Here is a 15,013-nt window from a genome sequence, read left to right on the forward strand (position 1 = left end):
TTTTCCTAATCAATTATTTTTTTGTCACGTAAAGTTACTTTGCGTGATAAAATTTAGTTCGACAGGTAGACTATCATCAGGCAAATGGTAATTTCAAATTGTATCATGACCATACAATGCATTCAAATGCAATTCATGAATTTATGATTTTTTTTCAATATTAAAATTACTTTCATCAAGAAATATAAAAATCAATATTTATATTTCTAGAATCTATTCCGTGATTATAAAACAGTATGAGGAGTTCTAAAATAAACCACAAAAATTATGTAGTATGTTTCCATCAACAATTAGTTGGATAAGGTGCTACTTAATGCTATGATCTAATGATATTATTCTTTATTCGTAAGCGAGATTTTAGGTTTGAATCTCGATAATGATGAGTTTACAACCAATTTATTCTATTACTTTCTTAACATATAAATAAACATTGTCATATTAAAAAATAATTAGTGAAATAAAGTAATGATAATACTTAAGTACTCACTAATAAATATTCTATGTACTCACTTTTTTATTTGATTCAATTAATTTTTTTTTACACATTCCTTATTTTTTAAAGCTTGAGAAAAATAAATAATATCTCATATGAACAAAATAAAAAAGTAAATACTCCAAATTTTATCCATAGGAAAGAGCTGGAATTTATGCGTCAGAGGCAGCGAACCTACTGACTACTGACCCACTAACTAAATAATTACCCAAATAAAAAAATAAAAAAATGTTTCATGGAGAAATTAAGAAAATAAAATAAAGGTTAGCAAACTTGAAGCTGGTACAATTATCTTCGGGATGTCACCTTTTTCAGGTAGCCGACACCCCTTTTACCTTGATTCTAACACTCCACATGCACCCATCTGCACACAAAATGTCAAAAAATTATATTGGAAAATTCGAAATAGAAAAATAAATCATTTAAAAATTCATAAAGTAAGAATAAAAAATAGACATTTCGTTTTCTGCCAAGATTCTTGACCCAGGCAGACCCACCCAGTTGCTGCAACAATTCCTAAGCCCCCTTTTGGCTTCCTTGGCTTCTGAACAAACACCCCTTCATCCCTGGAATCATTCGTTCTGGAAACTCAAGCAATCGAAATTCGATTGGCAGAGGCAGCCCAAGTGGAGGGAGAGATGTTCACGGTACATCATGTATTATAATATAATTGAAGAGGCACCAAATTCATTGTCATATGTCGTTCTTACTTTTTATTCAATAATACAATATTATATATTGAAAACTTACACATATCATTATTTTATTAAAACAAGATATCATGACGTCAGTCTGCCAGTTTCATATAAGACATTCTCTTATCAATTAGATATATCAATTGTATCACTTTACTTATATTATGACATGCAGTATGTCACATGTTTTGTACAAAAACAATTTTCCCAAGTGGAAGTGGGTCTTGTTTTAGGATATTTCCAAGGTTTTATGTGTGTTGTTTTTGTGTCAGACGCTGACAGCTCTTTGCAACTCAATCATGTATGAAGCCTGGCATCAATTATTTACCAATTTTTTTCTTTTGTCTCCTGCAAAGAAATTTCCAACACCATTTCCATTCCTATTCCCATTCCCATTCCCACCTGTACTTTCCTCATCGTTCCTGCTTGGTCTAGTTTTATTTTTAGCCCATCTTCTTGATCTTGTTAAAAAGTTGCTTTCTAAATCTTTATTGTGATCTGGAATTTTCTTCCTAAAGTAGTTCAATACTTCTTTTTTTAACAAATGATATTATCTCTTCTTAGCAATAATATGATTCAAATATATTTTTGTCGAAAATCAAACTTAAAACATCTTACTTAAAAATAAAAAATAATATTACTAGATCGTAGTATTCAAATAACAAAGATAATAAAATCCAAGCAATGTTCCCAAAACCGGTTCTTTTCCCTCCGTTTGGGTTTTATTTCGGTTGCATTACACATATTTTATTTACCTAACAAAATATGTTGTTTGCTCTCCTGGGTGGGTTTGGTGATGTTCTCCGTCATTAATGTCATTTGTTTAAACCTCCTTATTAAATTCTTTTTGTTGATGATTTGATCTAATTTGAATATAAAACTTGGTGTGTGGGGTGCCCTCTAATTTTCTCCTCTTTTTCCTTTTCCTGAAAAAGATGTTCACCGTTATTACTGCCAAAAGCTCTCACCTACCGTTACCTCAATAATCTTGTGTTCTGCAATGCATTGCGTTTTCTGTGATTAACCCTTTCTTTGGTATCAAATTTCATTTACTTGAAGTTTCCTCACGTTTTCGTACCCGTCAAAATCCACAGATCAAATTCTTGAACTAAGACAAAATTAGGAAAAACCCTTTTTCTCCATCTGGGGATTGAGAAAAACCCTTATTTTTTCCTTTCCTTTTGGTGATTTTCTCTTCTGGGTGTTGAAAATCGTTGAATTTTCCATCTGGGTTCTGGAGAAAAACCATTTCTTGTGCAGTGTTCGTGTGTTTATGCGTGAAAGCTTGAAGCTTTTTCATCTGGGTTTGGAATTTTTACCTCTGATGCCAATTGGGGGCGTCCAAAATGGCGAATCTTGTCCCTGGTGTGCTCCTCAAGCTGCTACAGCATATGAACACGGATGTCAAAGTCGCCGGCGAGCACAGGTCGTCTCTGTTGCAAGTGGTGAGCATTGTTCCGGCGCTTGCAGGCGGTGAGCTTTTCCCAAACCAAGGTTTCTATCTTAAGGTATCAGATTCCTCTCATGCCACCTATGTATCTCTCCCTGATGAACATGATGATTTAATTCTCAGTGATAAGATTCAACTGGGTCAGTTTATTCATGTCGACCGGCTTCAGGCTGCCACCCCGGTCCCCATTCTCCATGGGGTTAGGCCTGTGCCAGGGAGGCACTCTTGCGTAGGGAGCCCTGAAGACATCGTTGCAACTCATTCTCTTGGTTTTCTGAACAATAATTCGTCTTCGGGTTCGAAAACTTTAGAGAAAGTACAGTCTGAGTCTAAGGTATTAGGAAATAGTCATGCCGGAGAAAGGGATAAACATGGACTAGTGAGGTCGAATAGTAGTGCTAAGGCGGATAAATTGGATAAGAAAATAGGGTATTTTGACAGAACAAAGTCTCAGCCATCAAAACCTGCATTAACTATAGATATGAAGAGGGAACCTTTGCCGAGAATGAAGTCATTGAATTCACGGTCTATCCCGTCATCTCCATCAAGTTGTTATTCTTTGCCGACTTCTATTGAGAAATTTGCAAATGGGGTCAAGCATCATGCAAAAGTTAAGGGAACACCAAAGGTGGGAGTGGTGGAAAAGGCAAGTTCTGTTCGTGGGGCGAGTCCCGGAAGGAGATCAGTGGTGGGAAACCCGATAAAGAATTTTGTTCAGGGGTTTGAGCTGGGGGCCAAGGCCCTGAGGAAGAGCTGGGAAGGAAATATGGAGGTGAAGACTAAAGAGAGTTCAAAAGTGAGGGCTACTGCACATGATTCAAAGCTAGACGTTCGGATGTCTGTAAGTTCAATAATTCTTGAATCTTGAATTGGAATTTGTGTCAATTTAGGTTTTACTGGATGTTTGTTTGTGTACATGTAAGTTTGGTTGATTTATTTTTATTTGTTTTCTGTATTTGATAATGATTTCTTTGGAGGTCCCGTTTGGTATCCTTCTTGGATCCAATTTTTTTCAAACTAATGAATAATAAGTACTTTAGTTGCATTCATCATTTTTTTAAAACTATAAATCATTTTCAAATTGATACGAAACACCCCAAATTTTCCCATGAGGTGGATCTTCAAAGAGAAAATTTTGATTTGGAGATAAGCAACTCAAAATTAAATGTGCCAGCATTTATGAATTGTATTTGAAAACTCTTGTCTTTTCTCACTGGTTTTCATTTGATCTTGTTGTAGTTCCAAAAGATGTGGGAAGTAATTCAATGTTAGGTATTATTTGTCCTCTTATATCTAATATTAGAAAGAAAAAAAAACGGTTTTACCAGGCTCCTAGAAAAAGTATCTCAACTGAAAGGTTGCCATATAAAGAGGACAATAGGACCCAGATATCTGCAAAGTCATTGAAGGAGGAGAGTAAAGTTCAAACATCAACAAAGAAAGTTACAGCAAATGGAACTTTGAGTGATCTAGACAGGTCAAGTAAACTTAGAGTATCTGTTGGAAAGAAATCTTCAGATGTAACCAGTAATGGATTTCCTGGAAACTTCATCAAGGTTTCCTTAAATAATAGAAAATTGACTGATGGAGTTCCATGGGCTTCGCTCCCATCGTCAGTTGCAAAGCTTGGAAAGGTATATCTTCTGTAACATCTTAGATCTTGGTAATTGTCTCCACATAAATCGTTATTTGCCTGCCTATTCAATGAACTACAGTGTTTTCCTTCTGAAATTTCATTACGTAGAGACTGCTGAAGTGAACTAGAGAATATTATAAAAGAATGAAGTGACCAGATAGCTGTGGTCCCAAATTGTTCATGCATATAGGGTTATGAGTTTGTGTTAATTTCTTAGTTTTTGTTCTGCTTTGCGCGCATTGTCTTTCTGACCCTATTTTCTTAAATAGGAGCCAAGTTAGTGAATGGGAATTTCCTTTTTAAGTCTGAGAAGGATATTAACTTTTACCTTAGGAATGAATTTTAGTGACATCTTTTCTGGTATCTGAAGATATATTATGTTCTACAGCTCAGCACTTCGTTTTTCTTATTATATACTTTTGAATCTGTTATCACAGGAAGTTATGAGGCACAGGGATGCTGCACAAATGGCAGCAATAGAGGCGATGCAGGAGGCTTCTGCTGCAGAGAACTTACTACGATGTTTGAGGTATAAGTTATAACCACATCGTATTGTGTTTGTCCATTCTTTTCCATAATATATCTGAGTACAACAAACGAGTCGAATTAAGGAAGTAAAGTTGTATATGATATAGTTATTGGACAATAAAAATGGTTGGACATTCAAACCTAGAAGATATGGAACAGTCAATAGAACTTTCTGAGTAGCGTAGTGTTATGTTTATTTTTTTAGTAGTTATTGACAGTATAATGCAAAGATATAATCCTTAGGGAATCCATGAGTCAGCTAGATCACTTCAATTGCGTTTTTGTTGATGGTATATATACTTATTACTTTCATAGTATACTCTCATGAGAAAATACATGAATTGTGAAAATACTGAGAAAATACATGAATTGTGACATCAGTAATACATGAATCGTAGTATACTTATCACTTCAAAATTGTAGTTTGTTTGATAACACTGAGAAAATACATGAATTGTGATGTCAGTAATATACTCAAACTAGGTCCGGGAATGATGGATTAGAATTTCGAATAATTAAAAGATACCCAGAAGTGACTATTTCAACACCTTGACATGATCAAGAAAAATGCAGCTTTATAAAAAATGCTTTTGTGAAACTAGGTGGTCAGCACATAAGGGTAGAGTGTTTTACCCAATCTAATAAGTTTTCAATAACCTGGTATTCGGCCGTCCGTGCTTTATGGTTTAGAGAGAATTTGTTGTACAATCAAGAATAGCCTGTGCTTGAAATAGGACACTAGAATGTGGGTGAAAGTTTGATTTGTACTTTGGAATGAATGGCACAGATGCTTAGGTATCGAAAGCTTTTTAATAGGGAATTTGGGAACATCAAACTAGGGGAAAATGCAATCCTGCATTATTTTCTTGACATTTTGTACTCAATTATGTGACTTCTTCCATAGCTCTCTCATCTTTCATTTATACTTCTAATTGTGACCAAGATTAATCTGCGTATCCGTGATTTTTTTCTATTAGGATTTTTTGTGGAGGCATAATGTTTCCAGAATTTTATATGATGTGAATTTTTCCATGGTTCTTGTCTAAGTACTCTAGTTCATTGTCTGACAATTTTTTTGTCCTTTCTTCCTCTGTCCTGCAGCATATATTCAGAGCTAAGTACCTCTGCCAAGGAAGACAACCCTCGGCCTGCAGTAGAGCAGTTTCTTGCCCTCCATACTAGTTTGAATAATGCTCGCGTAGTTGCTGATTCTCTATCCAAAATCATGCCAGCTGGTTCTTCCCCAGACCGTGAAGAAACCCCCCCATCAGAAGAAGTACTGAAGGTAGCTTCAGACAGACATAAACAGGCAGCATCTTGGGTACAAGCTGCATTAGCCACCAATCTGTCATCTTTTGCTGTATTTAATAAAGAGTCCAGTTTAACCTCTGTTCAAGCTTCAGCTTCCTCTCAAAACCAAAATATTGTCTCTGCAAATCAACCCGTGTTAGTTCTAGAAAATTCTACAAAGAATGCTTCAACAAAATCCCAAGGCAAACTTCGCCAGACGGTGGGTTCCAAGCTTGGGACACCAGGGACCCCTCGCCGACTAGGGGAGGGATCAACCATCAATCAAAAGCCGCAGGCACCACCTCTGCCTGAATGGAATAAAGGAAATGGCCTGGACGAGGTTGTTGACTTGGCTAAAATGTTGCGACTGCAGTCACAAGCTTGGTTTTTGGGATTTGTGGAGAGGTTCCTAGATGCCGACGTTGACATTTCAGCTCTTTCAGATAATGGGCAAATAGCAGGAATGCTAACTCAGCTCAAGAGTGTGAATGATTGGTTGGATAACATTGGTTCTATTCAAGAAGGGGTTGAAACAACCGATATTTCAGCGGAGACCATTGACAGGCTGAGGAAGAAGATCTATGAGTATCTTCTCACACATGTTGAATCTGCTGCCGCTGCACTTGGCGGTGGATCACAGTCATCACCTCGAATCCAAACACTAGATACAAAAGTTAGAAAGTGAGTCGTTTAAAGTGTAGTTTGGCTGTGCGGGTTCTGGTGTCTGGCGTTGCATAAATGCAGCACCAAAAGCCACCTAGGAGCTTATTGTGTTAATCTGTGTACATAACTTCAGATGGGGTTTGAGGTATAGATGAAAGGGTTGTTACTTTCGGAAAGGGATCCTCTCCGGATCCCTTCCTTCTAATCCGTCAAATCAAGGGATCCGTGCCATTGAAATTTGATCCAACGGCTACAAATAAGGGTCTACTTCAAAAGTTATAATAACTTCAAACGTTGGATCAAATTTCAATGACACAGATCTTCTGATTTGGTGGATTAGGAGGAAGGGATCCTTTCCGTTACTTTCAGAAGGGAATTTGATTTGAAGTGCGATGTCATTTTTTTGTTCTTCCATCGTTTGATGCAGTTGTCCTTGAAACTTTACGAGATTGAAAAAGATTGGAAAGGGGGAAATTTTTTGTTTCTTACAGCATCAATGCTTGTTTCCAGATTTTATGAAGCATTGAAATTGTTTCTACACATTGGGGATTCTGTTTAGCCTTCCAAAATCAATCGATTGGCCTCTTTCTACTTTTTATATCTTTTTTAGCGCAAATCGTGGATTGCACTAGTGGTAGCCTTTCTCTTCAATTGACCACCACGCTTCGTGTTCAAACCCTCTTCTTCTCTTTGATGTAGATTAGCTTGTATCAAAAGGTTCCTTGAGAGAAGTAGAGGAACTGATAAACTTATGAATGGGGGAAGGAATTAGTTGATCCCTTCCTGGATTTTAAGGGTATTTGATTATAGATTTAATACCTTTACAGTGCATTTGTTTGCACTCTCTAACATTCATTGGACTAAATATGTCATGCCCCAAAAACGGGCACATAACAGCGCCACGCTTTATTAGTAACGCAATATTATAGTGTTAAAATCCACTACAACACTACATTCCTAATAGAACGTAAGGTTATTTGAGGGGGATAAAATAATTTATTTTTAAGCAGTACTAAAGCGGAAATCATTTTGGTAAAATGAAGAATGAAAGGGCAATGGAATTTGGATAAACTTTTTACATCAAAAACAAAGTTTACAACAAAACCAAAGAGTTAAAGGTAATCATCATACTAAACCAACTCTTTAGTAGGATTTGGAAAGTACAAAGTGCTAAGTTTGTCTACAAAAGATTCATTGAAGACGGTAAGGGAATCAAGCATATGTACGAACCAAAAACCTATGGATAGTCAATGAGCGATTAAGAAGTTGACAAGTAACAAACAACGCTTGTCCCGACTTTAGTCCAAATCGTCTATTTGTAGGTGCACTGGTCCTGTAATAAAGTAGGGGTGAGCATCAAAAACGTTCATCGCTCCCCCTCAGGGAATCCACCCCAACAAGGTTTGAAAATAGTATACGACACTACATATACTATAGAAAAATGATTGATGCACAACAATAGCTTTGTTTAGTTTTGAAAATACATTGTATGCTCACACAATTTCCTTCTAAAAAGAAAACAAGGATCCCAATAAATCACCACATGCCAGATGACTGGTCCAATGACCAAGTACCCCCTTACCTGGACCAACTCCGAATGAACATACTTATGGCAAGGTGTAGCGAGAGTGTCCTTTAATGCTCTACCCTTAGATATCCTAGTACCTCTCCTAGAAAGGTAGCGGTACTAATCCCTTAGTAGTAGCACTTCTGGAGGTTTAAGGGATTGAAACCCAAGGCGGTCGCTATGCCCCCTTCACTCTCAAGTCATCACTTTAATTTGTAGCATAAAACAACATGCATATCATGATATAAAACAAAACCATTTTTCCTCATGGTTCTATCACAACAAAATATATGCAGCTTTCACAGGCATTTGTATATTTACATAAACATACATTCACAAAATTCCATAACTAGGGTAAGTGAGGATTCCCCTACCTGGTCTCCAAGCCAAGCAATCAATATTCCTCACCAATACCTCGATTAAACACAAGCACAACGAGTAATTGGAGTCCCTAGTTCAACAAACATCCATTACTGCAACTCATTTGTTCCATACAAACATCCATTAAAATCTAAATTCGAAGTATTTCGAATCAAACATCTTATTCCTCTATATCTCATTCAAATGAAACTTGTATAAAATCCCATCAATTTGATTATGCGTAAATCTTTACCTTAATGTGTCAGAAATCATTCTCCAGTCATCAAATAGGCTTCAAAGCCCTTAAATCGTGCAAGAACAAGCTTAAAATCGAAGATTTGAGTCTAATTAGTCACAAATCCCAATCTGAACGAATTATTCGAATTAAGTAATAATTCTCAAAATTTACCTTCGAACATTAGTTTCGCTTCACTGAGCATGTAGGAGAAAACCGTTCCTTAGTCGGATCCCTGGATTGAAAATTATGAAATTCGAAAGATTGAAGGAAAATTTTTCCTTTTGTTATTTTCATTTCAGCTTGAAGCACTAAACGAGGAAGAATATTTATAATCTTCCAAGCTTGCCGCCTCACCTCTTCAATTTCAGGGGTCCAATAGGTGCTTGGCATGTGTCAAGCAATATGGAAATCTAATCTCTTTTCCTTTTGCCTTGTTCTTATCTTTCGGTTCTTATAACCATGTGTTGTCATGGTGTATTGACACCACCATCTACCCTTTCCTTGCTTGTCGTTTCAGCTGTTGTCCACGTGGCAAGTCATCCATACCTTGGCGTCCACGTGGCGTTCCAACATTCATTCGGCTTTAAATCTCATAAAAAATTCATTCGAGCTCCGAAAAATAATTCAAAAAATGCTACAAACTCGTGATCCCGCCTACTTTCAACCTATCACTTCAAAATAACCCTTGATCTCATGTAAAATTATCACCCATTCAAAATGAATTGTAAATTGTAAAATTCGAAGATACTTCAAAATTCATAACAGCACTTTCTAAGTACTTTAAAAATTCAGGGTCTCACAAAATATTAGGACAATCCCATGTTTGTTTGTTACAAGGACTAACTTAAGTGAGACTAGGTGGGACTTGCAAGGACTAACTTAGCGAAGCCCCCCAAAATCGGGCGGATTGCTAAGACTAGATCTTCTTCGCTCTTCCCCGCTTTGTTCTTGTTTTCTTCTTCTTGGAAAATTGTGACGACCCGTCCTGAATTATTATATATTTTCTCCTCGATAGCTTGGAAATGACAATGTTGCCCTTGAAATGTTGTAATACGATTGTGTAATTGGGCTAAAGGAAATGACCAACCGTCATATCTCCCACAAATTTGGACTCAATTAGATTTTGGGTTTGTTTTAGATTGATTTTCTTTTGCCCTAAACCTCATGGCCCGATTAGGGCCTTGGTTCTTTTATTTTGGCCTATCCCGTGGCTCACACACACATACATGTGCAAACATCTACTTCTCCCTCTTTCTCAAACTCTCTCTCTCCGTACACTTAAACTCATAAATCTCAAATCCTTCCAAAACCTCACAGATCGTCTCTAACTTAGTCACCATCATCTTCCTCTTGACTCCACGAGCCTATCTATATCTGTAGTTGAGAGAGCAATTGATGGGGAACAAGGGATACCCGAGCTCCGGTGAGGACTGAAATTAGCTCTGGCGTGATTGAGGGTGTTTCACTTAGTTTTGAGGTTTAGTAAGGTTATTACTCAACTTATCTAACATGTTAGACTATTTTTGGTTAAGTTTGGACGTCGATATAAGCTTGGTAGTGGGTTTGCAGAGTAGCCGATTTTTCAAGGATTTTTCCGGTCATTTTCTGTTGAATTTAGGACCACAAATCGGTAAGAACGTACTCTTCTCATTCAGGGCTTCAATTTGATATAAAATTCATGAAATTTGGTGTTGAAATGACGGAGATATTGAGATTCAAAGTTTTTCCAGAAACGGGCAAGTGCAGCGGCGGCCGACGACGGATTCTGGCTAACCACCGGAGAAGACAAAGCATATTCCGTCAACTTTGACGGAATATTCTTAACGGCATCAGGTATATTTAACGAAAATTCTATTTTTAACAGAATATTCCCTAACGGTGTTAGGGTTACCGTCAGCATACCAGGCATGTGCTTGCGCATGGCCGGCGCGTTAGGTCGCATGGGACATCAGAAAATTATTCTAAAAATATGGGGATGCTTGTGGTGTTAAGTAGGCCACAATGGTATATTCAAACACCCCAATTGAGCAACATATGAGAAGTTATTTCATAGTGATGGTTATGTGCTTTAAAATAACGTTAAAATAGTTGTTTCGCATATAGGTGAGACATTTGCAGAGGATGAGCACAGCCAGGCGAGACTAAGGGGTTACGATGCGGTTACATACCAATGAGTGGGCTTTTTGGTTTTATATATATACATATATATGCCTTATGTTTCCCATAAACTGTTTAAATGGTTTTTACGTTTTAAATTCCATGCCGTATGCATTATATATTAGTATATTGTATAATATAGCTGTGCATATTCCTGTTCGACACCGTGGACGCTCAGGTAAGCTTCAGGCGAGTATATAATGATGGTTGTGATGGTAGTGTGTATGATTATGATGAGTTGCTTTTAGTGATTTATATCCTGCACCCCAGTGCTAGTGCTTTGCTCGAAGACAAGGCCTAACCTTCACGTGATCGTTCACCTCCCGCACCACACGCTCACCTTGGATCTAAGGTAGGGGCCAGCTTGTCGTACAAACCACATTAGGTGGTTCCGACTCGTAGGTGACTTGCAATACTTCGCACAGCCTTCACGTGATTGTAGCACTTGAGCGTACTTATTTACACTTAGCTTGTCGTACAGACCACATTGGTGGTTTCGACTCGTGTGCAGGATTTGATTTGATTGTTGAGTTATAGATTCAACTGTACAGGTCACGTTAGGTGACTCTGGCTGATATGTCACTTTATATTAGTGCAATTTACCCCACTTACTTATTCATGGTTGAGATGATTGTCATGGCATTCACATGGTTTGTTATTCTCGAGTATAGTTTGCATATATGTTTACAGTATTATTTTCTGGGAAACTTATACGGGTTGTACAGTGATGGGTTATTATATTTGAAAAGATAAATGGTTTTGAAAAGTTTTGTTTTTTGCCCACTCACACTTTTTGTTTTACGCCCCTCCAGGTTCTAGACAGAAGTTCGTGTTTGCGGCTCACGAGGACTTCACGGTGGATTCTGACAGACATCCACCAGTGTAGGGTTTCTTTTATGATCTGTACAATTAGTAATTAGACTTTTGGACTGCATCCTGATACCTACGCTCCCGTTATGTGTGTCCTTTACTCTAAACATTTACACTCGTACTTATATGCTAGTCTAGTGTAAATTAGTTAGTAGGTTTTTGTTTATCCATATTTTCATATCACGCTTACTTCCGCACAGCGCACATGGCTACATCATCCTCTCGTGACAGCCAGCATGCCTCGATTGGGGTCGGGGTGTGTCAAAAACTCCTTCGTGCGAGGTCCCCTTGGATATGTGGTCTGTACAGGCGAAGAACATCGACATAAGCTCTTTTCTACTCATAAACTTGTTTTTTGAGAAACCCATTTCCCGGGTTTGCGTTGAAGACGAGAAGGATTTCGAGATTGGGATCTTGAATTTGAGGTGCAGGATTTCGTCTAGTAAGTCCGTGTAGGCAAAAAGCATGGCCGAAGCCATTTTCTACTCATAAAATTATTTTCTGAGAAATCCATTTTGTGGGTTGGTGTTGAAGACGAGAAGAATTTCAAGACTAGGGTCTTGAATTTGAGGCGCATGATTTCGGATTATTTTTCTTATTTGCAGAATGCAAGCCTCCAAAGATGGCTGAAGATTTTCTCAAATCACCACCTCTCAAGGTTTTTTTTTTGTGTGTTAATCTGGTTGGTTGTTAAGAAAATTTGATGGGAAAGATTGAAAATTCAAGATTTTGATTCCTTGGTATACTGTGCATATCTGATATTTTTTATTTATAGGGTGCATTTTAGTTGTTTAGACAAAAACAAAAAAAAAATGGAAAGTTTTTACAATTAAAAAATAAAAATTAGTCCTATCTAATCCGGCACTGCACCAAACGCTTTCACAATTCTAGTATTTCTTAGTCTATACCAAGTCAATCCAGCTTAGTCCCTGAAGCTAGTCCAATTCGAGATAGTCCGGTACAACAAACGCACATTGAACTATCTCGAACTGGACTAGCTACGCTTCACAATTCTAGTACTACTTAGGGTGTGTTTGTTGCACTGGACTATCTCAGATTAGACCTCATGGCACCACGTTGCAAGTATTGAAGTCCTTACCCTAAGATCCGGGGCAAGGCACGAAGAAGTTAACCTCCGCCTACACGATGTTATCAGGTATGATTGAAACTCTTATATTCGATAAGTGTGTTATAATAAGTGCAGGAGCAAAAGTGTTCTCATGGGTTTAATGCCTAATTCCTGGTACTGGAATAAGGTGGTAGTCCAGATATCGCAATGAGAATACTTCATGAATACTGAGTTTGGGAGGCAACATTCCCCCCAAATCAACGGTGCCAAGGGAGCAGATATGCTCTGTCACAGGCCCACAAACTTACTCATGTTTGGCTCCGCCACTTATTTCTCAAACAAAGTTTGCTTGCTTTAGAGAAATTTTTCGAATTAAGCTTTCCCAAACTAGAGAAAGAATAAAAGAAAGAGACTGGTATTACGACAAAAAGTTGCAAAAGGGATAGGCTATTTTCCTAGCCAGAAACAAGTGCAATTCAATCCTCTTTTGGAACATCTTTTTCCTTGAATGTAGTAGAAGACTCGCCAGGGGCATCATGTTCTAGGTTATTTTCAAGATTACGTTCCTCTTGCTCTGCCTATTACCCCACCTCTAGATCCAACATCTCAACCAACAAATGTTGTGGAGAAGGAAAGTCCATGTGTTTGATCTCCTTATAAATTCTGAAGACACTCTAAACCCTAAACCCTAAACCCTAAGATCCTCAACTTCATTTTGAAGAGCTTCTTGTTCCTTAGCCCAAGCATTTTGCTCCGAAGCTAACGTACGCTCTGACTCTTCTTTTAAGACAACGAGAGCATGGTTTGACTCCGCCTTAGTCCTCATCTCCGGCCCTAGCTCGTCTCTAACCTTTTCAAAACTTTCCTGGTAATTCTTGGCCTTTACCTCTTCAATAGTAACAAGGCTGATGTATCAAATTACTTCTGGCTTATGAGCAGAATCTGAGGCTTGCTGCCTAGCATATGCGCTCTTGAGTTCTTCCGATTGGGCTAGCAACCATTATTTTGCTTATATCCTCATTGTTGTTTCAAGGCCCGTAATTTGTTCAAATTCCTAGATCCGTCTTACTTGTCGGAACAAGGCGACCTCCGTCCACACTTTACCCTAAATATGTGAGGTATATTAGGGGGAATTTGTGAATATCAACAAAGAGAAATGGAGGAAATTAAGTCAAATACCTCGTAAGAACTCTCGTAGCACTGCGTCATGACATCTTCAAGAGAAGTGCAAGCTCCCTTGAAATCGGCAGGGGCAATCGTGGCTTCAAGCAGCACCCAAGCATAATCCTTGTTTTGAAAACCGTTATATTTGAAGTAACAACAACTTGATCAACGAAGGCCAAATCACAAGGGGAGGATGAGCTATTCCCTTGGATCTCGATGAGGCAGTTGACGGAAAACCATCATGGTGGGGAGGTCCATTTATAGACACTTACAATGGAAGGATAGAGGTTGACGCCGAGGTAATGGAGGACGCGGTGACTTCATCTGGCACAAAGGGAATGCTTGGTGGAAGAACCAAAGAAGGAAAGTGGGATTCCAACTCCGATGATCGGGGCAATCCTATAGGTAAATGCATGTGTAGCGAAGAGGGTGGCTCATCTGCTATGGATGCAGGAGCAGGTACATTAAAAGTTGGTGGCGCTGGAACAACAACACGTCTCTTTCTTTGGAGAAGGGTCTCTTCCTTTTCTCCAAGGCCTTCAGAGTGGATGTCGTTAATCAGCAGTTGGGTTTGAGGAGTCGCAATCAATGAGTGAGAAGAACTACCAGGATATTTCTGCTTTTTTTGGACAGTTGACAAGGTCGCTGTTGGTTTAAAGGAACAAGTCTTTCTATGAGCATTATGGGCATCAACCCACTCCGGCTCTCTTATAAGGAATCTTGAATAGTGAAAGACGTCTATATCATTCCCATGGTTGTTAATGCGCTCAGCAGAAATCAGCCATTTCCAATTGCGGTAAACAACCGGAATCTGCATTGCCTGACGAATCACG

At 38.2% G+C, this 15,013-nt stretch overlaps 1 protein-coding gene and 1 long non-coding RNA gene across 4 annotated transcripts; one reads left to right on the top strand and one right to left on the bottom strand.

The window, feature by feature from the left end:
* Positions 1–1,821: 1,821 nt before the first annotated feature.
* On the top strand, positions 1,822–7,353 carry LOC103961841. 3 transcript variants are annotated; one of them, XM_048577433.1, is made up of 5 exons: positions 1,824–2,661; positions 2,762–3,479; positions 3,967–4,272; positions 4,712–4,803; positions 5,904–7,353. In XM_048577433.1, the coding sequence occupies exons 1-5, from the start codon at positions 2,462–2,464 to the stop codon at positions 6,775–6,777; spliced, it is 2,190 nt and encodes a 729-aa protein (XP_048433390.1). In that variant the 5' UTR covers positions 1,824–2,461; the 3' UTR covers positions 6,778–7,353. The 3 variants fall into 3 exon arrangements, with proteins under 3 accessions (XP_048433391.1, XP_048433390.1, XP_018506575.2); XM_018651059.2 differs by having other exon boundaries at positions 1,825–3,479; XM_048577434.1 differs by lacking the exon at positions 3,967–4,272 and having other exon boundaries at positions 1,822–3,479.
* A 447-nt stretch (positions 7,354–7,800) lies between these two features.
* Positions 7,801–9,245, bottom strand: LOC103961838. The gene is made up of 3 exons (XR_007255763.1): positions 9,092–9,245; positions 8,936–9,005; positions 7,801–8,773 (listed from the first exon to the last, which is right to left on the bottom strand). It is a non-coding gene; the product is annotated as an uncharacterized LOC103961838 (long non-coding RNA).
* Positions 9,246–15,013: the final 5,768 nt, after the last annotated feature.

The sequence above is a fragment of a genome, unplaced genomic scaffold (assembly GCF_019419815.1).
Source record: "Pyrus x bretschneideri cultivar Hongxiangsu unplaced genomic scaffold, Pyrus_bretschneideri_v1 Contig113, whole genome shotgun sequence".
NCBI lineage: Eukaryota > Viridiplantae > Streptophyta > Magnoliopsida > Rosales > Rosaceae > Pyrus > Pyrus x bretschneideri.

Bases quoted from the DNA above. Each gene is read 5' to 3' on its own strand.
- LOC103961841 (XM_018651059.2), top strand. From the start codon at position 2,535: ATGGCGAATCTTGTCCCTGGTGTGCTCCTCAAGCTGCTACAGCATATG. The intron at 4,273-4,711 runs GTATATCTTCTG...CTGTTATCACAG, and splicing joins CAGTTGCAAAGCTTGGAAAG to GAAGTTATGAGGCACAGGGA. The intron at 4,804-5,903 runs GTATAAGTTATA...TCTGTCCTGCAG, and splicing joins AACTTACTACGATGTTTGAG to CATATATTCAGAGCTAAGTA.